A 25,554-nucleotide genomic window follows, 5' to 3' on the forward strand; every position below is an offset into this window, starting at 1 on the left:
CACCCCGTTGTCCCCAAAACACTCTTACTTACGTCTTTGTTTAATGATAGCTCTTATCTTTACTCCTTATTAGATACCCTTATAATTTTGCAAAATTATTGCCAATTATAAAGAGATAGTTTGCATTTAAGAGTCTTCTTTGGGTTTCAGGCTAACTTTTTGAACGGTAGTATATTTTCTTATCAAATTTCTCTGTGCAGGTTTTCTTTTGATTGTATATATTACTTGAGGTTACATTAATTTTCATCGTATCCAAATGAAACCAATTAAGATTTGGTTATAATTTGTAGATAAATAGAATAACAAAGATTAGCTAAATGCTTAAGATTAATTAGATACTTGTTGAAATCCTAGGATATAGGCAAAGTATCTGCCTGAATACCTTCTAATAGGAGAGGGATTTAACATTTTTTGCTTTAATATGGTCCAAACAGATTAGAGTCTTGCATGTCTAGTTATCTCAGTAAAAAACCTTAGAATCATGTTATCCCCATTTATAGTTTATAGTTTAGAAAACTAAAAATGAAGTGGAATAATTTGCTTAGTGTCACACAACTAATTCACTAAACCATAACTTGTTCTCTGTTTTTGGATTATATGGAAGTACTCAGAACTTTTCTATAATCTTTTCCTGAAATTTAAGTGTTTGGTTAAATTATATGCACAATGGCTTTTCGTAGTGGTTTGACTTTTTTGTAATCTATGACTTGAAAATAGGTGAATACTTAATATTTTTTTCAGAGATGATTGCAATGAATGGAGCATCAAGAATGCTCTTTCTGTTATTTTCTTTGAGAAGGTTAAAATATATCCTCGCAGCTACCAGAAGATACTGTGGAGTCACCTATGGTTCTTTTCCAAAAAGTGTTCTTTTCTATTATAGGTTTATTCAAATATAGAAAGGACTAAAAGGGCAGCCCTGGTGGCCCAGCGGTTTAGTGCCGCCTTCAGCCCAGCATGTGATCCTGGGGACCCAGGATCGAGTCTCACGTTGGGCTCCCCGCATGGAGCCTGCTTATCCCTCTGCCTGTGTCTCTGCCCCCCTCTCTCTCTCTCTCTCTCTCTCTCTCTGTCTCTCATGAATAAATAAATAAAAATCTTAAAAAAAAAAAAAGGACTAAGAGATCATATATAACAGCTCTCATATTTCATAACTCAGTTTAGGCTAAATTATTGCTTCTTTCCTTTGAAAGTCAACCACACTGGACGTGTAGTAACCATGGGCCCAATTTTTGTGTTTTTTATAGTTCTTTTAAAGTGGTCCCTTAGATCTGTTATTTTTTTTTTCTTTGAAATGGACATTGAGGGACACCGGCGTGGCTTAGCTGTTTAGCACCTGCCTTCGGCCCAGGGCTCAATAAAATCTTAAAAAAAAAAAGAGAAAGAAATGGACATTGGATGTTGATTTTGTTTTAACAAAATCATCTTAATAAAAGATAAGTATTTTCTAAAAATTGTTTTATACATTAACTGCAAATAATACGGTGGCTATGGTATCAATTCTAGAGTCATTTCTCTTTATTTTTTTTTTTTTTTTTACATTTTTTAAATTTATTCATAAGAGGCACACAGAGAGAAAGAGGCAGAGACACAGGCAGAGGGAGAAGCAGACTCCATGCAGGTAGCCTGACATGGGACTCAGTCCTGGGTCTCCAGGATCACGCCCTGGGCTGAAGGTGGCGCCAAACCACTGAACCACCTGGGCTGCCCTAGAGTCAGATTTCTTTGATTTGAATCCTGACTCTAACCTTTCCAGCAATGGATGCTTGGGCAGGCTATGGAGATTACATATCTATGGAGTCTTAGTTTCCTAATGGGTAAAATGGGAAAAAGAATAGTTTATACTTCATTTTTATATGCATTAACTGAGTTAATATTGAATGACATAATACCTATTAGGAATAAGTCTTATCTATTATATAACTTCTCAATTAAAATTAGTTGCGAAAATTTAATTTTTTTAATTTTTTTTTATTTTTTTTAGTTGCGAAAATTTTAGAATGGAAATGTTATGTAGCATATTTCAGTATGAGTTGGTTTGTATGTATGTATGTATTTATGAAACGGAGAGATTGAGGCAGAAACACAGGCAGAGGGAGAACCAGGCAGAGGGAGAAAGCAGGCTCCATGCAGGGATCCTGATGTGGGACTCGATCCCGGGTCTCCAGGATCACGCCCTGGGTTGAAGGCGGCGCTAAACCGCTGAGCCACCTGGGCTGCCCAGTATGAGTTGTTTAAAATGGAATGATGACTGCCATATGAAGTGAGTTTTCTTAATAATTCAACACCCATATAATTCCCATCTTCTTCACTCTTGAGGTTCTAAAAAAGTTGAGGCTAGCATATGTAAATTTACCTCAGCTTTTCATCTGTCATTTCTACATACTTCTATACATTACATTTTTTTTTTTAAAGATTTTATTTATTTATTCATAGAGACACACACACACAGAGAGAGAGAGAGGGGGGCAGAGACACAGGCAGAGGGAGAAGCAGGCTCCATGCAGGGAGCCCGACGGTGGGACTCGATCCAGGGTCTCCAGGATCACGCCCTGGGCTGCAGGCGGCGCTAAACCGCTGTGCCACCGGGGCTGCCCTATACATTACATTTTTTTTTTTAATTTTTTATTTATTTATGATAGTCATACAGAGAGAAAGAGAGAGAGAGAGCCAGAGACACAGGCAGAGGGAGAAGCAGGCTCCATGCACCGGGAGCCCGACATGGGATTCGATCCCGGGTCTCCAGGATCACGCCCTGGGCCAAAGGCAGGCGCCAAACCGCTGCGCCACCCAGGGATCCCTATACATTACATTTTTATGTACCTTTTCCCCTTTGGTCTTTGAGATGTGATATTTTTTTACTCATGATCACTTTCATTACCACCTGTGCACATACCCTCATCTTCTCTCCTCTACTTTTAAAAGCCTTGCTTCATCAATTAATTTACTTTTCCAGATTCTTCAATTGTCTCTCTGTACTGGATCCTTTCCTTGTCATACCCTAGTGCACAGTAGGTTCACAAAACTGTTTTGTTGAATATAACTGAATGCTAAGAATTTGAGGCCTAGTCTTTGAGTCTGGAATTTAAATCCTATTGGGTCTCACAACAATTTAGTTGGCTTCTCTTTCCTCATTTGTAAAATGGATTAAATTATACTTACATAATGGGCCTGTTTTCAGAATTTTACATAAAACACCCATTGCATAATGTCTGGCAATTCCTGAACAAGAATAAGAATGTCAGAAAGATTTAATCACAGTTATGTCAGAAGCAGAGAATTTGAAAATTAGTGACAAAAGACACAAGGGAAATAAAGATTAGATGATATAGTTATTTTAGTAGATAAAAGTATAACATAATTATATTTGGGCTCAGGGTTATTGGTATTTGATAGAATTATTTTGTTAATATTTCCTATTTCAAAGGAAGATTTAGGTTTTTTCATTGTAAAAGATGAGTAGGTTAAATTGAGTAAATTTTTTAAGGACTACCACAAATTGGATGATTAATTTCCATTAAATTCTGAGCTGAGCGTTAAATGATTAATGGAGAGGAAAAACAAAATAACAATTTTTTTTTTTTTTTTTTAGCCTCTGTGGGCCTTTTTTTTTTAAGATTTTATTTATTTATTAGAGACCCACAGAGACAGAGAGGCAGAGACATAGGCAGAGGGAGAAACAGGCTCCATGCAGGGAGCCCGACGTGGGACTCGATCCTGGATCTCCAGGATCAGGATCAGGCCCTGGGCTGAAGGCGGCCCTAAACCGCTAAGCCACCGGGGCTGCCCCAAAATAACAATTTTTTCGCTGAAAGTTAGATAAATAAGGGCAGCCCTGGTGGCCCAGCGGTTTAGCGCCGCCTTTGGCCCAGGGTGTGATCCTGGAGACACGGGATCGAGTCCCACTTCGGGCTCCCTGCATGAAGCCTGTTTCTGCCTCTGCCTGTGTCTCTGCCTCTCTCTCTGTGCCTCTCAGAATAAATAGATAAAATCTTAAAAATAAAATAAAAGATAAATCATGAAAAAATTTAAAATTTCATTTGTGCTATTTCATAGTAATAAAACTCAATAGCCATAGTATACTAGACTTCTTTTTTTTTTTTTTTTTTTTTTTTTTACTATTTTCTCTCTCCTACAGGTTCTTTGGCATGGATAAATGTTCATTGAGAGGATTAGACTTGACTGAGCAGACTCCTGTTTTATTAGAGCATAAAGTCATGGCAGCTAGTCTCACGGATACAGGAAATTCACTTGGTGACCCAAGTAGTCTTGTAGTTAACAGATCTAGAAACTCATTGATGAAAGAAGATGATGATGATGATGATGATGATGTTGTATTTATTGAATCTATACAACCTCCTTCAACTTCTACTCCAGCAATAGCTGATCAAAGAAATTTTATATTTGCTTCATCAAGAAATGAAAGGCTACGAGGAAATTATTCCATAATTCTTCCTTCCTCAAGAGATTTGGCTTCTCAGAAGGGAAATGTAAGTGAGACAATTGTTATCGATGATGAAGAGGACATAGAAACAAATGGAGGGGAAAAGAAAAATTCTTCCAATTTAATTGAATGGGGACTTCCTGGAACTAAAAATAGAACCAAAGATTTGGATTTCTCCACTTCCAGTCTTTCAAGAAGTAAGGTAAATGCAGGATTGGGTAATAATGTTATCACTACAGAAGCAACTCTGAAATTCCTAATACTAATGTTACAACCTTAGAAACAGGTATAAGCTCTGTGAATGCTGGGTGAGATATGAACTTAATGATTACACATGTAACATCACTATAAAATACCAACTTGGGAGATGTCGCTAAAGGACTTCAGTCAAGTAATTTTGGTGTTAATATACAAACATACACCCCATCTTTGACTTCACAGACCAAGACTGGAGTAGGACCTTTTAATCCTGGTAGAATGAATATGGCAGGAGATGAATTTCAGAATGGAGGATACGCAACTCATCATAGTCCTGGTAAGCAGTAAGTGATTTTCTTTACCTTCTATACTTCTGTATATATGAAATACTTTAGTTTTCTTGACTTCATATTAAGATAGAATATTTTACCTGCAGCCTACTTGGTCCCTGATTTTCCAGAAATTAAAGCTATTTTACCCTTTGTGATATACATCTGAAGTTGTGTTTTTTTTTTTTTAAGATTTTTATTTATTTATTCATAAGAGACCGAGAGAGAGAGAGAGAGAGAGAGGCAGAGACACAGGCAGAGGGAGAAGCAGGCTCCATGGAGGGAGCCCGACATGGGACTCGAACCCGGGTCTCCAGGGTCACGCCCTGGGCTGAAGGTGGCGCTCTACCACTGAGCCACCCAGGCTGCCCACATCTGAAGTTTTTGATTGAAAACCTCCATACTTTATTACCACCATCCTTTTACTAGTATCTTTATTTTATTTTTATTTTTTGTTTTTTTTTTTTCAAAGATTTATTTATTTATGATAGAGAGAGAGAGAGAGAGAGGCAGAGACACAGGAGGAGGGAGAAGCAGGCTCCATGCTGGGAGCCTGACGTGGGACTCAATCCCAGGACTCCAGGATCGCGCCCTGGGCGAAAGGCAGGCGCCAAACTGCTGAGCCACCCAGGGATCCCCTAGTATCTTTATTTTAATGTAAAAATCATGGAATAAAAAAATGGACAATAAAGAAGCAATGTAATAATTGAATTTTACTTAATTTGTAATCACATAACTTGAAATCTCAATTTTCTCTTTTGAGGTGTTTACTTTTGGATTGCTTGTTTCTGATTTTTGTTTTTAAGTCAGCATTTTATTAGTTGCTTTATTTTAAAAGTTGGAAAACTCTTGCCTTTAAGTCAGAGCTGTATATTTTTAAAATTTACATGGACAGTCTTGTTCTGCTATTTGAAACAGCATATCTTTTTGGTAGCTTTGTCATGATTTAGTGTGGGGGTCTGAGTTTTTAAAATTTGTTTTGGTATTGCTTTTTTTGGCAATTTTAGTGCTTTTTAAACTATTGACCAACTTAAGATATTGGGAAAGGACTGAAAGTAATAAAGCTAAGAACTTCATTTACTGTTTTAATGGAATGCCAGGATTTTTTTCTTTTATTTTTAAAAATTAATCTTTCTGGGTATGAGAACACTACATGAGTATTATAGAATATTTGTAAGAAATCCTGATTAGAAATAAAATATTTCTGAGCTTATCTTATTAATTATCAGGGACTACTGTTAAAAGTTTGATTTTTCAATTTTTGCCTCTGTGGGTTTTTTTTTTTTTTTTTTAAGATTTTATTTATTCATGAGAGACATAGAGAGGTAGAGACACAGACAGAGGGAGAAGCAGGCTTTTCGCAGGGAGCCCGATGTGTACTCCATCCCTAGATTGGGATCATGCCCTGAGCCTAAGGCAGACACTCAACTGCTGAGCCACCCAGGGATCCCTGCCTCTGTGGTTTTAAAAAATATAATTTAGAGCATATTATATATAGTTTTGTGTTCTGTTGGTTTACTTAATCTAAATTTTAATATGTCATTTTAGAAATAGAAGTTTCTGTGGGACACCTGGGTGGCACAGTTGATTAAGCATTGGACTCTTGGTTTCTGTTCAGTTCGTGCTCTCAGGGTCCTTAGATCAAGCTCCACCTCAGGGTCTGCAATCAGCATGGAGTCCACTTGGAATTATGTCTCCCTCTGCCCCTCCCACTCATGTTCTCTCTTTCTGTCTCTCAGATAAATATTTTTTTTTAAGATTTTATTTATTTATTCATGAGGACACACAGAGAGAGAGGCAGAGACATAGGCAGAGGGAGAAGCAGGCTCCATGCAGGGAACACAATGTGGGACTCAACCCAGGGACTCCAGGATCATGCCCTTAGCCAAAGGCAGATGCTCAACCACTGAGCCACCCAGGCATCCCTCCGATAAATAAATCTTAAAAAAAAAGATAGAAGTTTCCATGTCTATAAAAAATAATTTTTTGTCAGAGGTACCTGTTCCTCCTCTACCTTTTTAATTTTTTTTAGCATTTGTATGGTTTCCTTTTTTTTTTTTTTTTTTTTTTTTTCTTTTTTAAGATTTTAGTTAGAGATCATAGAGGATCCCTGGGTTGCTCAGTGGTTTAGCGCCTGCCTTTGGCCTAGGGCGTGATCCTGGAGTCCTGGAATCGAGTCCTGTATCGGGCTCCCTGCATGGAGCCTGCTTCTCCCTCTGCCTGGTCTCTGCCTCTCTCTCTCTCTGTATTTCTCATGAATGGATAAATAAAATCTTAAAAAAAAAAAAAGATTTTAGTTATTCATTTGAAACAGACAGCATGTGTGCACACGAATGAGGGGGAGGGGCAAAGGGAGAGGGAGCCACAGACTTCCTTCTTAGCAGAGAGCCTTATGTGGGCCTTGATCCCAGGACCCTGAGATCATGACGTGAGCAAAAGGCAGACACTTATCCAACTGAGCCACTCAAGTGCCTCTATGATCTCCTGTTTTTACTGTTGAGACTCTACACTAAATTCTTTGTTTTCATTGTTTATTATTTCTGTAGGATAGTTCTCAAGCATTTTAGGCTCAGTTTCACTCCTAAAAATAATTGAGGACCCCAAGGTTTTCAAAATTTATATCAATTACCGTGTCAGAAACTCAAGCCTAAGAAATTTTTAGAAGTATGACAATACCATTTTTAATGAAAACTATTTTCAATATTAAGTGAACAGGAGCTTTGTTTTACATTTCTGCAAATCTCTCTCTTTTTTTTAAGATTTTATTTATTCATGATAGAGAGAGAGAGAGAGAGAGGCAGAGATACGGGCAGAGGGAGAAGCAGGCTCCATGCAGGGAGTCGGATGTAGGACTTGATCCTGAGACTCCTGGATCATGCCCTGGGCCAAAGGCAGGAGCTAAACCACTGAGCCACCCAGGGATCTCCGTATTTCTGCAAATCTCTTTTAAAGTCTAATGTAATAGCAAGGTATATGGTAATTTCTCACATCTATTTCTATATTGAATCTGTTGAAATCATGTTTTAAGTATAAAAAGAAAATCTGGCCTCACACACATATTTGGTTGTAGAAGAGAGCACTATTTTAAATAAATACGGATAGTTGTAGAATTTTTTGACGCAGCACCAAAACTTGACACATGGCAGTTTCCTTAAAGTTCCTTAACAGTGTGGAATATGGGATTCCACCCAGGGATCCCCACATCACGATTATTGATATGTGAATGGATCTTTTACAAAACTTTGTATGATTTGGTAGCATTGTGCTTTGGTCAATTAAAAAATGTATATAGGGCAGTCCCGGTGGCGCAGCTGTTTAGCGCCGCCTGCAGCCCAGGGTGTGATCCTGGAGACCCGGGATCGAGTACCGCATTCGGCTACCTGCATAGAGCCTGCTTCTCCCTCTGCCTGTGTCTCTGCCTCTCTCTCTGTGTCTCTCATAAATAAATAAATAAAATATTAAAAAAATATATATATATGTTAGGTTTTCTTTTAATGATTGGCGGAGAAAATTAAAGACAGCAGAGCCAGGCGCTAGGTTCGAGAGTGCTTTAATGGGGAGCGATGGGGAGCACTCCTGGGCGAGGTTCCCTGACTGGAACCTCTCTGAGTCAGGGAAGTCATGCCCAGGCAAACCGCAGGGCAGAGCGGGGGGTGGGGGTGTGGGGGGGTGGAGGTGGTGGTGGTTCTAAAGAGGTAGGGTGGCATTCCAGTTAGGGCAAGGGTTACAGGTCTTTGTAAGCTAAGTGGGAGTAGGGTGGCAAGAGGGTGTTGGCAGGAAGATGGGGGTAGGGCGGTCTTATTGGGAAGTTGCTGTCCTTGGGTCGGCCATTTTGAGGTCCCCAGTCTCACCAGCCCAATTATATATGTATAATTATGCAATTATACATATTTGCAATTATGTATGTATATGTGTGTGTGTGTGTGTGTATATATATATGTATTTGGGTAACTCAGTTGGTTAAGTGTCTGCCTTTGGCTCAGTTAATGATCTCAGGGTCCTGGGATTGAGCCCCATGACAAGTTCCCTGTTCAGTGGGGACTGTGCTTCTTCCTCTGCCCCTCCCCCTTGCTCATGTGTGCTTACACTCTTCCTCTTTCATAAATAAATAAAATTTAAAAAATACATATATATATATATTTGGAAAATAATGATTCACTGAACTTCTAGATGTTGAGAATTCATTTATTTTAAATGTTGACACTTTAGAAAGCTGTCAAGCTGACAGTAGTGGATACAGTTTTCAAACTGCTAATATTCTCAGCAACAAATACTGTCATTTTTCTTGAAGTGAATTTTCCTTGATTTATTTTCAAGAAAATGTCAATAAATAGTTTGTCAGTTATTCTTTCAAGTAAAAATGGTATTTCATAAAGAAATATAGTTCAGCTTACAATGTAACTATTTTACAAGCACTTTTCTTTCAGACAGCTATCGTATTTTGGTATAAAACAGAAGTGGTTTATGTACACTTCTCTGTTTATGCATGTTTCTGTTCACACAGATTATTAGGATGCAATTAAAGGCTTAAATTTAGGGATGCCCAAAGGCCTAAATTTTGAGCGCCTGCCTTTAGCTCAGGGTGTGATCCCGGAGTTCTGGGATCAATTCCCACATCGGGCTTCCTGCTTGGAGCCTGCTTCTCTCTCTGCCTATGTCTCTGCCTCTCTCTGTCTGTGTCTCTCATGAATATATAAATAAAATCTTAAAAAAAAAAAGCTTAAATTTAGTAAAATTAATGCTATTTATTACTGTTTAATCATGGACATCTATTTTATAATAAATAATTCCACTGGCCTTTATCTTTAGTTCTTAGGAGAAAGACTAAATCCTTGGAACTTCCAAGTATTTGGGATAGTGTTTTTTATTTATGAGCCCTTTGGATCACACTTGAATTTGGGTTAAGATCTAGATGAGATGACTGAGTCTGAGGGAGGGTCCCCAGAAAGACCAACCATGTAATTTAGAGTGTTGGAGGTTTTAGCTAGCTCCTTCTCAAGAGGGAGGCTATAGGTTGAGTTCAGTCACATGCAATGAATTGCCAATAAAAACTAGATACCGAAGCTCAATGCAGTCTCCTAGTTGTTGAACTCCTCAACATGCCAGGTAGGGAACACTACCTGCAACTCTGCATTTGGAGCCTTCTATACCTTACCCTTCTTTGTCCTTTCATTTGGTTGGTCCTGATTTGAATCTTTTATATTAACACTGTGATTCTAAATATAGAGCTCTCCTAAATTCTGTGAGTCATTCTAGCAAATTATGAAATCTGAGGCGGTTTTAGGAATCTCCGGATTTATAGCTAGTTGGCCAGAAGTATGGGTGGCATCTGAAGTTCCTGTCAGTCTTGCTGGGGATTATGCCTTTTAAACCTGTGGAGTCGGGATCCCTAGGTGGCTCAGGGGTTTAGCTCCTGCCTTCGGCCCAGGGCGTGATCCTAGAGTCCCAGGATCAATTCCCACATCAGGCTTCCTGCATGGAGCCTGCTTCTCCCTCTGCCTATGTCTCTGCCCCTCTCTCTCTCTCTCTTTCACTCCCTCTCTCCCGCCATGTCTCATGAATAAATAAATAAAATCTTAAAAACAAAGCAAAAAAACCTGTGGAGTCTGATGCTAATTCCAGGGTAGTGTCAGAATTACATTGACTAATTGGTGGTGGTATAACAACCATAAATGGAGGTGACACTTTTTCTTTTCTGTATGATAGTGAAAAAATAGAATTCCATTCCACTGCCAGCAGTTTTACTTACCACTGCTTTTATACCATTACTGTAAATGCCAACACAGTGAAAAATGCAAATAATCTTAGTATTGTCATGGAAATAGTTTGGCCTCACAGATCCCCTTTTATTTCTTTCTCTGATAAGTTGTTGAATAGAAATAGCAAGAGTATAAAGTCTTGCTTTGTTCTTGACCTGGGGTGGAGGGAGGGAAGCTATTGACATTTCATCATTATTAGCTCTTGTCAAATATAATTATCTTTTTTATGTTTATTTAAGCATTTAATTGTTATTTGAAGTTTTTCTGGTCTTTACAATTGAAAAGAGGTTTTCATGAATATCTCTAAGGTGGCACACTTCACTTATTTTCTTGAGAAAAGTTTTGGTAGGTGGAATTGCTAAGTCAAAGTGTCAAGATTTTTTTTTTAAGATTTTATGTATTTATTTTAGAAGTCTTGTGTACACATGCAAGCATGGAGAGAATGAGAAGGAAAGGGAGAGAATCCCAAGCAGAATCTGTGCTGAGGGTGGAGCCTAACTTGGGACTTGATTCCATGACCCCAAGATCATGACCTGAGCCAAAACCAAGAGTGGGACACCCAACCGACTGAGCCAAGCAGGCACCCCTAGTGTCAACATAATTTTAAAACTTTTGATGGTTAATACAAAATTGCCCTGACCAAAAAATGGTTATTTAACCAAATAAATAATACTCCTACCTCTGAACTTACAATATGGAAACATTTATGTGGTAAAGAAAGTAAGTTTATTCTCTCATGGATAAATAAAAAAATCTTTAAAAATAAAAAAAATAAAAGAGCATAGATTGATCCTATAAGAAAGCATACTGTGGTTAGATTCTATACGATTGTTCCATTCAAGTTGTGGACATAATTGAGATTTGCAAATGTTATTTGGAAGTAGTTTCAATTCTTGCCTTGTCAACTTTTTTATATCATTAATTCATAAGTGTATTTTACATTTCTATGTTTTCTCATAATGTGAAATATCAGTGATTTTAAAACATTACAAAGAAAAGACACTGTGTCTCTCCTGAATAAATAAAATCTGAACAAAAAATTAAACTATTTTGGTTTGATACATGGCAATAGATTTTTTTTTAAGATTTTTATTTATTTATTCATGATCAAGAGAGAGAAAGAGGCAGAGACATTGGCAGAGGGAGAAGCAGGCTCCATGTAGGGAGTCTGATGTGGGACTCGATCTTAGAACTCTGGGATCACGCCCTGAGCAAAAGGCAGATGCTCAACTGCTGAGCCACTCAGGCATCCCACAAATTTCTGTTATTTATGAAGTATGCATGAATGTATAACATTCCTGAATTCTCTAAAATTCTATTTTGGGGAACAAAAGTTACAGAACTCTGTCCCCCCCCTTTTTTTTTTAAGATTTTATTTATTTATTCAAGGGAGACCCACAGAGAGAGAAAGACAGAGACAGGCAGAGGGTGAAGCAGGCTCCATGCAGCGAGCCCGATGTGGGACTTGATCCCAGGACTCCAGGATCTCGCCCTGGGCCGAAGGCAGGCACTCAACTGCTGAGCCACCCAGGTGTCCCAAACTATATCCTTTAAATAATAACACTTAGTGTGGAACTTCAAAAAGATTGGGCAGCCCCGGTGGCGCAGCGGTTTAGCACCGCCTGCAGCCCAGGGCGTGATCTGGAGACCCTGGATCGAGTCCCCACGTCGGGCTCTCTGCATTTAGCCTGCTTCTCCCTCTGCCTGTGTCTCTGCCTGCCTCTCTCTCTCTCTCTCTCTCTCTCTCTCTCTGCATTTCTGTGAATGAATAAATAAAATCTTTAAAAAAAAAAAAGATTATTTACCAAATTAGGTGAAAAGTGATGCTGAAGATTGTTTGATGCTTAAATGTTCAATCAAGTGTCAAAAGGACAATCTTTTTGTCGTTGCTGTTTTTCTGTCTTTAACTTGAATATAGCATAATAAAAGTTGTCTAATTTCATTTACTTTTTAAAGATTTTATTTATTCATTCATGAGAGAGACACAGAGAGGCAAAGACCTAGGCAGAGGGACAAACAAGCTTTCCTACAGAAAGCTTGGTGTAGAATTTGATCCCAGGACCCTGGGATGATGTCCTGAGCCAAAGGCAGATGCTCAACCACTGAGCTACCCAGGTGCCCCAATTTTTCTCATTTTAGTATTTGCCCTAGGTTTTGCTTTTGCTTGCTGTTAGTATTAGTAAAACTAACTAAATTCTACTAGACTTCAAAAAAAAAAAAAATTCTACTAGACTTCTAGAAGAAGGTGTGACTAATTATTATTGTAATTTTTGTTACTTAGAGTCAGTGTCTTACATTAGTTTTTCGGTGCTTTCTATTTCTATATATAAAAGGATTTCCAAAACAGAAAAAAGAGAAAAAAGAACAAGATGAAGATTTCTGGAGTTTAGTTACAAATAAATCTAGGGCTTAGAGGTTCAAATTTCATCATCTAGAATTATGGGTCTGTATAAAATACACATAAAACTTTGCATTTCATCCTGAAAAAATGGGATGATACCTATTAGAATGGGCCTTTGAGTCATTTAATCCTTTTATTAACTTTTAGTGTTGACTTTCAGTAGAAGTTCTTTCTACTCATCATGTATCTTTTATATAAACAGCAAAAAATTCATCACAGAAAATACCTGTATGTAGAAATTGCTCTTGCATCTGTTTTTTTTTTTTTTTTTTCCTTTTTACTGCATTATAAACATTTCTGGCTATTATTACGATTCTAAGCCTTTTTTCCTGATAATAAAAGACTAGGTAATTCCAATGCCTCTTGCAGAGAGTATTTGGGGAGGAGGGGCAAAATATATAAAATATGCATTGAAAGCATCACAGAAGTATAAATGTAGTGGGAAAATGAAGGTCCTAAGATTAAGAGACGGAACCTCAGAAAAGTAATCTGTTACTTGAGGCTGGTTTTCTCTTACGGGTGTGTGTTCAGTTCTACGAAAAAAATGCAGAGAAAGGCTGTAAGAACTTTCAACAAATTCACAGGGGCCCAGAAAGGAGGGATACTGGTAAAAACAAAAACAAAAAACCAACAAAAACACAACTCTTCCAACCTCTGGCTTGGGATGCTAACATAATCCAGAGCCTCAAAGTTTTTTAGTTTTTCATGTAAACAGCAATCAGGAATGTGAGACAAGGCCATATGACAGCAAATCAAGAAGAAAACAGACAATAGGATTATCAGATGCAGATTTAAGGAACTATACAGTTTAACTGCAGATTGAGCATAGCTGAAAAGTGTAGGTGAACTGTAAGATATATGAGAAAATCAGTCACAAGGGTGGAAAACCAGAAAGATATCTATGACTCTTGATGAAAAGGACATGTATTTAATGTCCCAGAAAGAGGAGGAAAGAAGTGAGACAGAAGAGGTACAACTGAGAATTTTCTAAAATGGACAAAAAATACTAACCTACAAATTCAAGAACACTTACCCCATGCAGAACGAATACCTTAAGGAACCACTAAAAGACATGTATAGAAATCATAGTCAAAATTTGTAACAATCCGGGCAGCACAGATGGCTTAGTGGTTTAGCGCCGCCTTCAGCCCAGGGTGTGATCCTGAAGACCTGGGATCAAGTCCTACATCGGGTTCCCTGCATGGATTCTACTTCTCCCTCTGCCTGTTTCTCTGCCTCTTTCTCTCTCTCTGCCTCTCATGAATAAATAAATCAAATCTTAAAAAAAAAAAAAATGGAGAAAAGCAAGCGGCATCATGGTGGCTTACAAGCAGCGTCAGAAGGGGCCCCTGAAAGTAAAAGGCTTTGCAGTGTTTGGTGTGACCAAGTGGAAAAAGAAAAAGGACAAAGACAAGGCGAAACTCTCAGAAGCGATGGGAGCGAGCAAAAAGAACAAGGAGGGGAAGCAGCGTGGCCTGGACAAGCAAACCCCAGCCCAGGCAGCCTTCGAGAAGATGCAGGAGAAGTGGCAAGTGGAAAGGATCCTAAAGAAAACATCCAAAACCCACAAGCAGAGAGTGGAGGACTTCAAGAGACACTTGGACACCCTTAGCGAGCACTATGACATTCCCAAAGTCAGCTGGACGAAGTAGCCTCCCCACCCAGGGTATGCAGTGGCATCGAGGGGAAATGGAAGGCAAAGTTAAGGTTTGGTGCCTTTGGTATTTTCTAGAAACATTCTTTTATACACACCCTTGCGTTTTCTGCTGAGACAAATGCTTTCCAAATCAGTGTGCCCTCTTGCTGGAACTTGATTAAAGTAAGACTGTTCTTTAAAAAAAAAAAATTTGTAACAATCCATATGTCCATCAACAGTTGGATAGATAAATAGTTCTCGCTACACAATGGAATACTACTGAGTGCCCCTTATAGACAAGATGTTGAGTTAGGGGATCAGCCACAGAAGAGTATGTATGTACTGTATGAATTTATGTATGTGAATTTCAAAATAAAAGGAAACTAATTTTTTTTAAAGATTTTATTTATTAGAGATCACAAGCAGCGGGGAGGGGTAAAGGAGAAGTAGACTCCCCATTGAGCAGGGAGCCCAATGCAGGACTGGATCTTAGGCTCCTGGGATCATGACCTGAGCTGAAGACAGACATACTTAACTGACTGAGCCACCCAGGAGCCCAAGAAAACTAATCTTTGAAGTCAGAATAGGAATGGCTTATGGAAAGGAAAGAAATTGTCAAGTGAGAAAAGACAAGGCTTCTGAGTATTGGACTTTTTGTTTATGTGGGTGGTAGTCATGCAAGTATATATGTTGATATCGGCTCAGGTCATGATCTCAGTATTGTGAGATCGAGCCCTGGTCAAACTCTGCACTGGGCATGGAGCCTGCTTAAGAGTCTCTCCCTCTCTCACCATCTGTCTTGAGGTCTCTCCCACTCTGAAAAAAGCAAAACAAAGAAAAAAACTTTTTAAAAATTTAATTGAGCTCCATACTTAAGATTTATTAATTTTATGTATACACGTTATTCTTTAACGACCAAAAACATACCCCCACTGAGACACCAAAGGAAGTTTTCACTAGCAGACCAACAGTAAAGAAATACTAAAATATTTTTTAGGTAGAAGAGTTCAGTTGTAAGAACAAATGAAGAACACCTAAAAGTCAGTAGTGTACCTAGTATTTAATCATGTAACTTCTAGGTGTTAATTTTCTTTGCAAATAATCAAGGATTTGAACTATATAATCTACTAGGTACCTTCTCTTAAAACATTCTTGGGATAGGACATGGAAGAATTTGATTAAAAGGTTAAGTTAGGGACACGTGGATGGCTCAGGGGTTGAGTGCCTGCCCTTGGCCCCTGGCATGATCCTGGAGTTCCAGGATTGAGTCCCACATCGGGCTCCCTGCATGGAGCCTACTTCTTTCTCTGCCTGTGTCTGCCTCTTTCTCTGTGAATAAATAAATAAAATCTTTAAATAAAATAAAAAATAAAGCTAGGTTTCTTTTAAAAAAAAAGTTTAACCTAAAGACACAATTACTAAAAATAAAATGAAATAAAAATTTGATAAAATAAGTTTGAAATTTGGAGAAGTTAAACAGTTGTGCTGTTAACAAAGGAAACATTTGTTTTATTTATGTATGTACCAAAGCTAGAGTGAAAAATTTCAGAATCTTGAGGCACCTGGCTGCCTTAGTTGGGAGAGCATATGTGACTCTTTATCTCACGGTCTGAGTTTGAGCCATATGTTGGGTATAGAGATTACTTAAAAAAATCTGTTTTAAATTTTTTTTTTTTTTTTTTTAATTTATGATAGTCACAGAGAGAGAGAGAGAGGCAGAGACACAGGCAGAGGGAGAAGCAGGCTCCATGCACCGGGAGCCCGACGTGGGATTCGATCCCGGGTCTCCAGGATCGCGCCCTGGGCCAAAGGCAGGCGCTAAACCGCTGCGCCACCCAGGGATCCCAAAAAATCTGTTTTAAAAAAAAATTTTCTTTTCTCGACTCTTGTTGAGGCACCTGGGTGGCTCAGTTGGTTAAGCGACTGCCTTTGGCTCAGGTAAGATCCCAAGGTCCTGGGGTTGAGCCTTGGGTTGGGCTCCCTGCTTAGCTGGGGGTCTGTTTCTCCCTCTGCCTACCCCTGCTCATTCTCTCTGTCTGTCTAATAAATAAATTCAGTCTTTAAAAAGAAAGAAATTTTAGAATCTAATTACTGTCCTAAGCATATAGTTGATGTCTCACATTCCATAATTATATATAAATATGCCACCTTTATGGGTAAGTCTACAAAATGTAAAAGCCCAGTATTTTTTGTTCAGGATTTTTATTTCTCCCATATTAATGGTAATGACAAATCTTGTAATTGTTGCTATCTTTTGTTTCTGTTATTTATTAAATCTAATTTGGTATCTAGATGATATGCAGTGACATTTGATCCCAGAATACAACCTATGTTTGTTCAATTGAATACATAATTTTTGTTTTCCTTGGAATGGTTCAAAAGTAGGAAAATTTAGTAGTAATGAAACTTTTGAGTACCGGGTGATAAAAAACTTTATTGTAATATATTCCACATTTGCCAGCATGTCATCCTGTGGAATGGAAGAATTGCTTTTATTATTTGTTCTGTTTTATTTTAGCTTGTAAGATAAAGATATCTTGAAATCAGACAAAGAAAATTAAAAGCAGTAGATGGGAATTTAGGAATGAAAATATAGTTGTTAATATTAGTACTGTGAGAGGCCTTTGGGATTGTGACAGGCCATAGACATAGTCTTGCTAATGTCATAGTCTTGCTAATGACAAAAGCAATTTTTTAAAAGATTTATGTATGTATTTTAGAGTTTGCCTAGATGGGGGAGGGGTAGAGGGAGAGAACCTTCAAGAAGATAACCCCGCTGACATGGAGCTGGATCCTACCACCCATGAGATGACCTGAGCCGAAATCAAGAGTTGAATGCTCAGTTAACTGAACCACCCAGGTGCCTCGACAAAAGAGTTGTTTTTGAAGACAATGATAGAATAATTCAGTACTCTGGGGCTTCAAGGCTTTACTATCATGTAAGAGTTAGAGGTATAGAACCTCAGGCCCCTGTCTAGACCTATTGATTTTGTTGTTGTTGTTGTTTGTTTTTGTTTTTTAAAGAATTTATTTACTCATGAGAGACAGGGAGAGAGGCAGAGACAGGCAGAGAGAGAAGCAGGCTCAATGCAGGGAGCCCGATGCGGGACTCAGTCCCAGAACCCGGGGATCACGCCCTGAGCTAAAGGCAGACGCTCAACCACTGAGCCACCCAGGTGCCCCTAGACCTATTGATTTTGAATGAATGAAAAAATATATATAAATATATATGATTTTATTTTTAAGTATTCTCTGTAACCATCCTGGGGCTTGAATTCAAAAGCCAGAGATCAAGAGTCACATGCTCTACCACCTGAGCCAGCCAGGCACCAATAGATTCTCTGTTTAAACAAGATTCCCATGTGATCTCTTGCATGTTAAAGTTTGAGAAACATTGTTTTACCTATACATCATATTTTACCATTTTGAAGCTAACAATAATATATGATGGAGGAGGCCCTATGTGAAGTTAGGAAGGCTGAGTCTTTCCAGAGTAACCCATCACCTATATTAATGATTATGGAATAATATTTAGAAGACTGGGAAGGAATTGTAGAATGAGTTGCCTTAAAAAGAATTTGGAGCAGGGAGTACCTGGGTGGCTCAGTTCATTAAGTGTCTGCCTTCAGCTCAGATCATGATCCCAGAGTTCTGATATAGTTATCTCTGATTTGCAGAGCTGCTTTATTTTATGTTTTAATACTTTTCTCTTCAAGAAGAAAAAGTGGTTAATATTTTTTTGCAAGTGCCCTATGTACCAAACATAGTGCTTTACTATATGCATTATCTCATTTAGTCTTTGTAACAATCTAATGAGTTAGGTATCGTTACCAGTTTGTAGCTGAGAAAACCAACAAAACACAATTTAATATATTTTTTCATGATCTTAAAGTAAGCATAGGAGATGCATTTTTGAACCTGGGGTCTCTGACTTAAGTGATGATGATTACCACATTGCCTGATTCAAGGGCCACTATTTATATTTTTGGCACAGTAGTGTCATTCACTGAATGCAAAGTGGAGGGGCACCTGGGTGGCTTAGTCAGTTAAGCATCCAAGTCTTGATTTCAGCTCAGGTTATAATCTCAGGGTTGTGAGATTGAGCCTGCCTGTCAGGCTCCACAGTGGGCCTAGAGCCTGCTTAAGATTCTCCAAAAAAGAAAAAAAGAATACAAAGTGGAGAATTCCTCTGGGATTGTGCAACAGGGCTGCCTGTCTTAACCACTTGATTACAGGGCTGCCTCATCCTCTTAAAGTTAAGCAAAATGAAAATTTAAAATATTTCTTGGATGTGAATTTTGAATTATTCCATGACTTTTCTTCTGTGTGTTTTATTTTTAAGATTCTTGGATCTCCCAGTCAGCATCATTTCCCCGTAATCAGAAACAGCCAGGTGTAGATTTTTTATCACCAGTGGCCTCCCTTCCTAAACAGATTTTCCAGTCTTCAGTCCAACAGCAACTTACAAAACCAGCTAAAATTACTTGTGCACATTGCAAAAAGCCTTTACAGAAAGGACAGACAGCTTATCAACGAAAAGGATCAGTTCACCTCTTTTGTTCTACCACCTGCCTTTCTTCCTTCTCTCATAAGCGCACTTCAAAGAAACGCAACATAATAAGTAAAAAGTAAGCTGTACTTTTTAACATGACTTCATGTAGTTGAATACTAGCAGTATAGATGTGTGTTGAATGTAATTGGAGAGCTGCATAAATTAATGGATGCAATTATTGCAGAGGTATCTTGAAGGTTTTTGAGCTTGAGTTTTCCTATGGATGTATCAGCTATGGGTTCATTTGTACTGTCCTTATTCTTCGCAGGAAAATGGAGTGCAGGTATAGGAATTAATTAATCCTCTCCCTGCCGCTTGCTTCATCCCTCCCCAACTTTTACCTTAGTTCTATAAAATTGCTGCCACATTTTTGAATGCTTCAAAAAGTCATAATAACCTGTGACAGGGGTCTTATGCTACAAAATGTTTTTACCTCCAAATCATCTCTTGCCATATTAGTAAGGAAGGAGCTCTTGACAATGAAACCAAAAAGTGGGTTTTGTTAGATCCAAAAATTATAGTTGATTCCTAGGATTAAATTAGAAAAAGTGAAAAATACTGTTTATTGTTCATATATTTGACTTTTATTAAAATGCAACATTCTTGTGTGTGTCCCTTGTTTCAGAGATGTACCTACAAAAAAGGCTTCTGCTGTTCAAGTTGAGTCAAGAGAATCCTCCCAAGAATTTTGTAGTAGTACGTCTTTGTCTCCCTATGAAGACAACCAGAATCTTAGAAAAAAAGTTAATAAATCAAGATGCATAATCTGTAGTAAACTAACAGAGGTGTGAATTTTTATCTTATTTCAGTTATTATCTAGATGAACAGGGATAATTCTAGCTGAAGTGTTATTATATGCTCTGCCATCTACATGATACACCTGTCGTGGATCTACACGATAAAGTTAAAGAGAAGAATAAGGATGTGATAGAACTAACCCTCTTAGGAATAAATTTCCCATTTGCATGTTATGGAAAGTACATGGCAATTTCCATGGAATTGGATATACTCCTAAACAAAACAATAGTTCTGTGGTGAATTTTGTTCTTTTTTTTTTTTTTAAGTTTTTTATTTATTTATGATAGTCACAGAGAGAGAGAGAGAGAGGCAGAGACATAGGCAGAGGGAGAAGCAGGCTCCATGCACCGGGAGCCCGACGTGGGATTCGATCCCGGGTCTCCAGGATCGCGCCCTGGGCCAAAGGCAGGTGCCAAACCGCTGCACCACCCAGGGATCCCTGAATTTTGTTCTTATTAGCCACTCTAAATAAAAGTGTAGGTTCAGGACATGAAGAATACAACCAATCCTGGTACAAGAATATGTAGAACAAGTGGAGTGTATGTTGGTAACTTCACATTTCTTAGGTGGTATTACCACCTTTCCAGTTGCTGAAAGACAAAACATTCATACACACAGTCTTCACATAACACAGTCTTTGGTAACTGAATTTGGTGTTTCCCAGAGCCTTGCAAATTGATACAATTTAATCTCCATTACCACAGAACTGAGGAAAGCAAGAACTACCTTAATTATGTATATAGGGACACCATCCTGAGTACGATAGTATTGATTCTTTTAGTCCCTCTCATGAATTTTCTAGGGCAATGATGTTTATAATCCAGAAATTCCCAATCTATTTCTTTTAAGCAGATATCAAAGTCTTTTTTTTTTTTTAAGATTTTATTTATTTACTCATGAAAGACAGAGAGAGGCAGAGACACATGTAGAGGAAGAAGCAGGCTCCATGTAGGAAGCCTGATGTGGGACCCAGTCCTGGAATCCCGGGATCAGGCCCCAAGCCAAAGGCATATGCTCAACCACTGAGCCATCCAGGCATCCCCATATCAAAGTCTTCTAAAACAGTTCATTTCTTCTAGTTCTTAAGTGTCTCTGGGGAAGTAAATACTGTTTTTATAGCTTTTTTTATGAATCTTACTTTTTCTCTTTTATAAAATCAAAAGATGATTTTACAAAGGAATCGGTGATAAAAAATGAAAGAATAACAAAATGTGCTTTTTATAGTCTTTTTCCCTGAATATTTCTTCCATTGAGAAATTACTAGAAGTTGATTTGTTTTGTTTTTTTAAGAAACAGGTATCTTATTGTTAACGGTGCTAATCTGACTCATTTATGTAATAAATTCTGGCTTTTCTTTTAGATTCGCCATGAAGTCAGCGTTAATAATGTAATACATAAACTGTGCAGTAACCAGTGCTTCGATAAGTACAGGCTGGCCAATGGTTTAATAATGAATTGCTGTGAACAATGTGGAGAGTACTTGCCCAGTAAAAGTGCTGGAAACAATGTCCTGATCGTTGAAGGTCAGCAGACAAGATTTTGCTGCCAAGGTTGTGTTAATGAATATAAACAGGTAATTCTTTTCAATGCATTTTAAATGATCAAGTATATAGTGGCTTCTCCCTGTCAGCTTACATTAACGAGATTTATCTTAGAATCTTTTTTGTCAAGCTATCATTGAGCTGTCCCATCTCAAGTGAGTATTGAAATCAATTGATTATTCTAAGCCAGTTTTCCTTCCTATTCAATTTTTTAGAGTAGTTTGAGAAGAATAGGTATTAACTTTTCTTAAATGTTTGGTAGAATTCACCTGTGAAGCCAGTCCTGACTTTAGATTGTTGAGAATTTTTTTATTACTGATTCAATTTAATTACTAGTAATTCATTTATTCAGATTTTCTATTTCTGGGACGCCTGTTGTGGCTCAGCAGTTGAGCGTCTGCCTTTGGCTCGGCCTGATCCCGGGATCCAGGATTGAGTCCCACATCAGGCTCCCTTCATGGAGCCTGCTTCTCCCTCTGCCTATGTCTCTGTTTCTCTCTCTCTCTCTGTCTTTCATGAATAAATAAATAAACTTAAAAAAAAAAAAAAACACTTGTGCTCCTGGGTTTAAAAAAATTTTTTTTTCTATTTCTTCCAGTAAGATTATATGTTTCTAGGAATTTACCCGTTTCTTCTAGGTTGTCCAGGTTTTGGCATATAATTTTTCATAATACTCTTTAATATAATCTCTCGTGTTTCTGAAATGTCATTATTTCTTCTACATTTCTGATTTTGAGTATTCTTTTTTTCTTGATGAGTGGCTAATGCTTTATCAGTTATTCTGTTTTATCTTTTCAAATGGTCTTTTCTATTTTTTAAAATCTATTTAAATTTATTTTTACTCTGTTATTCTCTTTCTACTAGCTTTGGACTTTTTGCTAGATTAGATTAGATTTGCTAGGTTAGATTTGAGATTTGTTTTGCTTTTTCAAGTACTATAAACTTCCCTCTTAGAATGGCCTTTTGCTGAGTCCCAAAGATTTTGGACTATTTCATTTTCATTTGTCTCCATGTATTTTTTATTTTCTCTCATTTCTTCATTGACCCATTCATTGTTTAGTTAGCCTGTTTTTTAGCCTCTGTTTGTTTTTTCCCATTTTTTTTCTTATAATTGATTTGTAGTTTCATACTGTTGTTATCAGAGATACTTGATATGATTTCAGTCTTAAATTTATTGAGACTTACTTTGTGGCCTAACACGTGATCTGTCGTGTTCCCATGTGCACTTGAAAAGAATGTGAATTCTGCTGGTTTGGGATGGAATATTCTATATATACCTGTTTAGTCCATCTGGTCTAACTAATATGTCATTCAAAGCCACAGTTTTCTTGTAGATATGCAGTCTAGATGATTTATCCATTGATGCAAGTGAGGTGTTAATGTCCTCTCTATTACTACCAATTTTTCCTTTATATCTGTTAATGTTTGCTTTATGTATTTAGATGTTTCTGTATTTTGTACATAGATATTTACAATTGTTATGTCCCTCTCTTGCGGTTTGATGGATTTCTTTAATGTTATGCTTGGATTCCTTTCTCTATGATTTTGTGTATGACAGGTTTTTTATTTGTGGTTACCATTGGGTTCATATATAGCATATTATGTGTATAGCAGTCTCTGTTAAGTTGATGGTCGCTTTATTTTGAACATATTCTGAAGACCCTACATCTTTAGTACACTTTCCACATTTTATGTATATGATGTCATTTTAATTACGTCCTTTTGTCTATTCCTAGACTAATTTTTGTAGATTTAATAGATTTTACTACTTTTTTTGTTTTAATCTCCATACTGGCTTCATAAGTGATTAATCCACTACCTTTACTATGTATTTGCTTTTACCTGTGAAATTTCTTCTTTTCATAATTTTCTTCGAGGGACGCCTGGGTGGCTCAGCGATTTAGTGCTTGCCTTTGGCCCAGGGCTCCCTGCATGGAAACTGTTTCTCCCTCTGCCTTTGTCTCTGCCTCTGTCTCTCTTTGTCTCTCATGAATAAATAAATTAAATCTTAAAAAAAAAAAAGTTTCTTCGATTGATGGCCTTTTCAGTTAAAGAATTCCCTTTAACATTTCTTATAGGGTGCCTGGGTGGCTCAGTCGGTTAAGCATCTGCCTTCAGCTCAGGTCATGATCTCAGGGTCCTGGGATTGAGCCCAATGTTGGGCTCTGTGCTCCACCAGGAGTCTGCTTCCCCTCTCTGATTCTCTCCCTGTCTCCCTCAACGCCCCCACAGGTGCTCGCTCGCTCTCTCAAATCTTTAAAATAAGAGAAAATTCCGTTTAACACTTCTTGTAAGGCTGGCTTAGTGATGATGAACTCCTTTAACTTTTGTTTGGGAAACTATTTTTCCTATTCTGAGTGATAATCTTGCTGGGCTTGGTTATAGATTTCTTCTTTCAGCTTTGAATGTATCATGTATCTTTGAATGTATCATGCCACTTTCTTTTGACCTGCAGAATTTCTGCTGAAAAATCAGCTGATTGCCTTTGGGGCTTCCCTTGTTTGTAACTGTTTTGCTGCTATAAAAGTTCTGTATTTATCATTACTTTTTGCCATTTGGTTATTATGTGTCTTAGTGTGGACCTTCTTGGGTTTATCTTGTTAAGGGCTCTCTCTCTGCTTCCTAGACCTGTTTGCTCACCAGATTAGGGATGTTTTCAGCTGTTGTTTCTTGAAATTAGTTTCTTTCTTTAATCCTTATACTATAAATGTTATGCTTAATGATGTTGCAGTTTCCTTAATCTATTCTCATTTTTTATTCTTTTTTCTTTTTGCTGTTTATCTTGAATGATTGCCATTACACTTCCAGATTCCTGATCTGTTCTTCTTCCTTTAATCTGCTGTTGATACTATTTCATTTACTGAATTCTTCAGCTCCGATTGGTTCATTTTTGTATTTTCTTTCTTTGTTGAAGATCTTATGAATTCATCCACTCTTTTCTCAAGTCTACTGAGTATCTTTATGACCATCACTTTAAATTTTTCATCAGGCTTATTGTTTATCTCCATTTCATTTAGTTTTTTTATTGTAATTCTGTCCTGTTCTTTCATTTGGGTTATATTTCTCTGTCTTGTCTAATTTTCTGTATTTGTTTCTATGTATTAGGAAGGTCAACTACATCTCCTGATCTTGAAAACAGTGGCCTTATGTAGGAGAGTCCTTCACATGATCTTTCTGGTTACCAGAACCAGGTGCTCTGGATGTGGGTTGTGTCTTCCCTCCTGTTGTGACTGAGCCATGGCTGCCTTCAGCCCAGCCACCTATAATCACTCTGTTTCCTGTGGGTGCGCTGCACAGGGTTTGCTCCCAGTGCTGTTGAAGAACCTGTCGTGATGTCATGACTGCTGTAGGCTGCTGTCATGGTCTTTGTGGGCAGGGTGGCTGTCAGCCTAGCAGTCTGCTGTTAGCTTTTCTGTCACAGCTATAGGTACATCAAAGAGCAGGTTTTGCACCCTCAGCAAGCAGCCAGGTCAGGTTCCCAGCACAAGAACTGCAGGCATGGTGTATGGGCTTATTTCCCCCCCCCCCTTTTTCCAGGTAGCAATCGTTTTAGAGTGGTGCCAGTTCCAGCTGAGGCTGCCTGGTTGGATGGGGCAAGCACACAGTGCTAGCACAGTAGATGGAGAGTGTTTGTGGTGACTCTTGCAAGTGACCAGTTATCTAGACTAGGATGAGAAGGAATGGTACCCACCAGCACTTTTCTTAGAGTAATCTGCAAATCCCTGCCCCTCTGGCACACCTTCTAATAAGACAAGTCAGTAAATTTTCATGTGTACTTCAGATGGTTTTTAAACTGCTACTTTTCTTCTGTGTCTCAGGTCATGTTATGTAGCATGCTGGCCCTTTAAGGGTGAAGACTCAATTTCCTGTCACTTTCCAGCTATCCCAGAGTTAAG

At 38.0% G+C, this 25,554-nt stretch overlaps 1 protein-coding gene and 1 pseudogene across 28 annotated transcripts in view; both read left to right on the plus strand.

Annotated features, from left to right (window-relative positions):
• ZMYM5 (zinc finger MYM-type containing 5) overlaps nt 1-25,554 on the plus strand; it is a 63,982-nt gene that overhangs the window by 7,612 nt on the left and 30,816 nt on the right. For 20 of the 28 annotated variants that reach the window (XM_077868470.1, XM_077868473.1, XM_077868460.1 and 17 more), the window contains 5 exons: nt 4,139-4,646; nt 4,886-4,979; nt 19,110-19,395; nt 19,945-20,104; nt 21,478-21,690. In XM_077868470.1, the coding sequence (XP_077724596.1) occupies nt 4,149-4,646; nt 4,886-4,979; nt 19,110-19,395; nt 19,945-20,104; nt 21,478-21,690 (1,251 nt within the window). In that variant the 5' untranslated portion in view covers nt 4,139-4,148. Of the gene's footprint in view, nt 1-4,138; nt 4,647-4,885; nt 4,987-19,109; nt 19,396-19,944; nt 20,105-21,477; nt 21,696-25,554 lie in introns of those variants that run through there. The other 8 variants (XM_077868475.1, XM_077868476.1, XM_077868480.1 and 5 more) reach the window with 8 other exon arrangements.
• Nucleotides 8,683-17,058, plus strand: LOC144295874 (protein FAM32A pseudogene; annotated as a pseudogene).

The sequence above is a fragment of the Canis aureus genome, chromosome 24 (assembly GCF_053574225.1).
Source record: "Canis aureus isolate CA01 chromosome 24, VMU_Caureus_v.1.0, whole genome shotgun sequence".
NCBI classification, from domain to species: domain Eukaryota; kingdom Metazoa; phylum Chordata; class Mammalia; order Carnivora; family Canidae; genus Canis; species Canis aureus.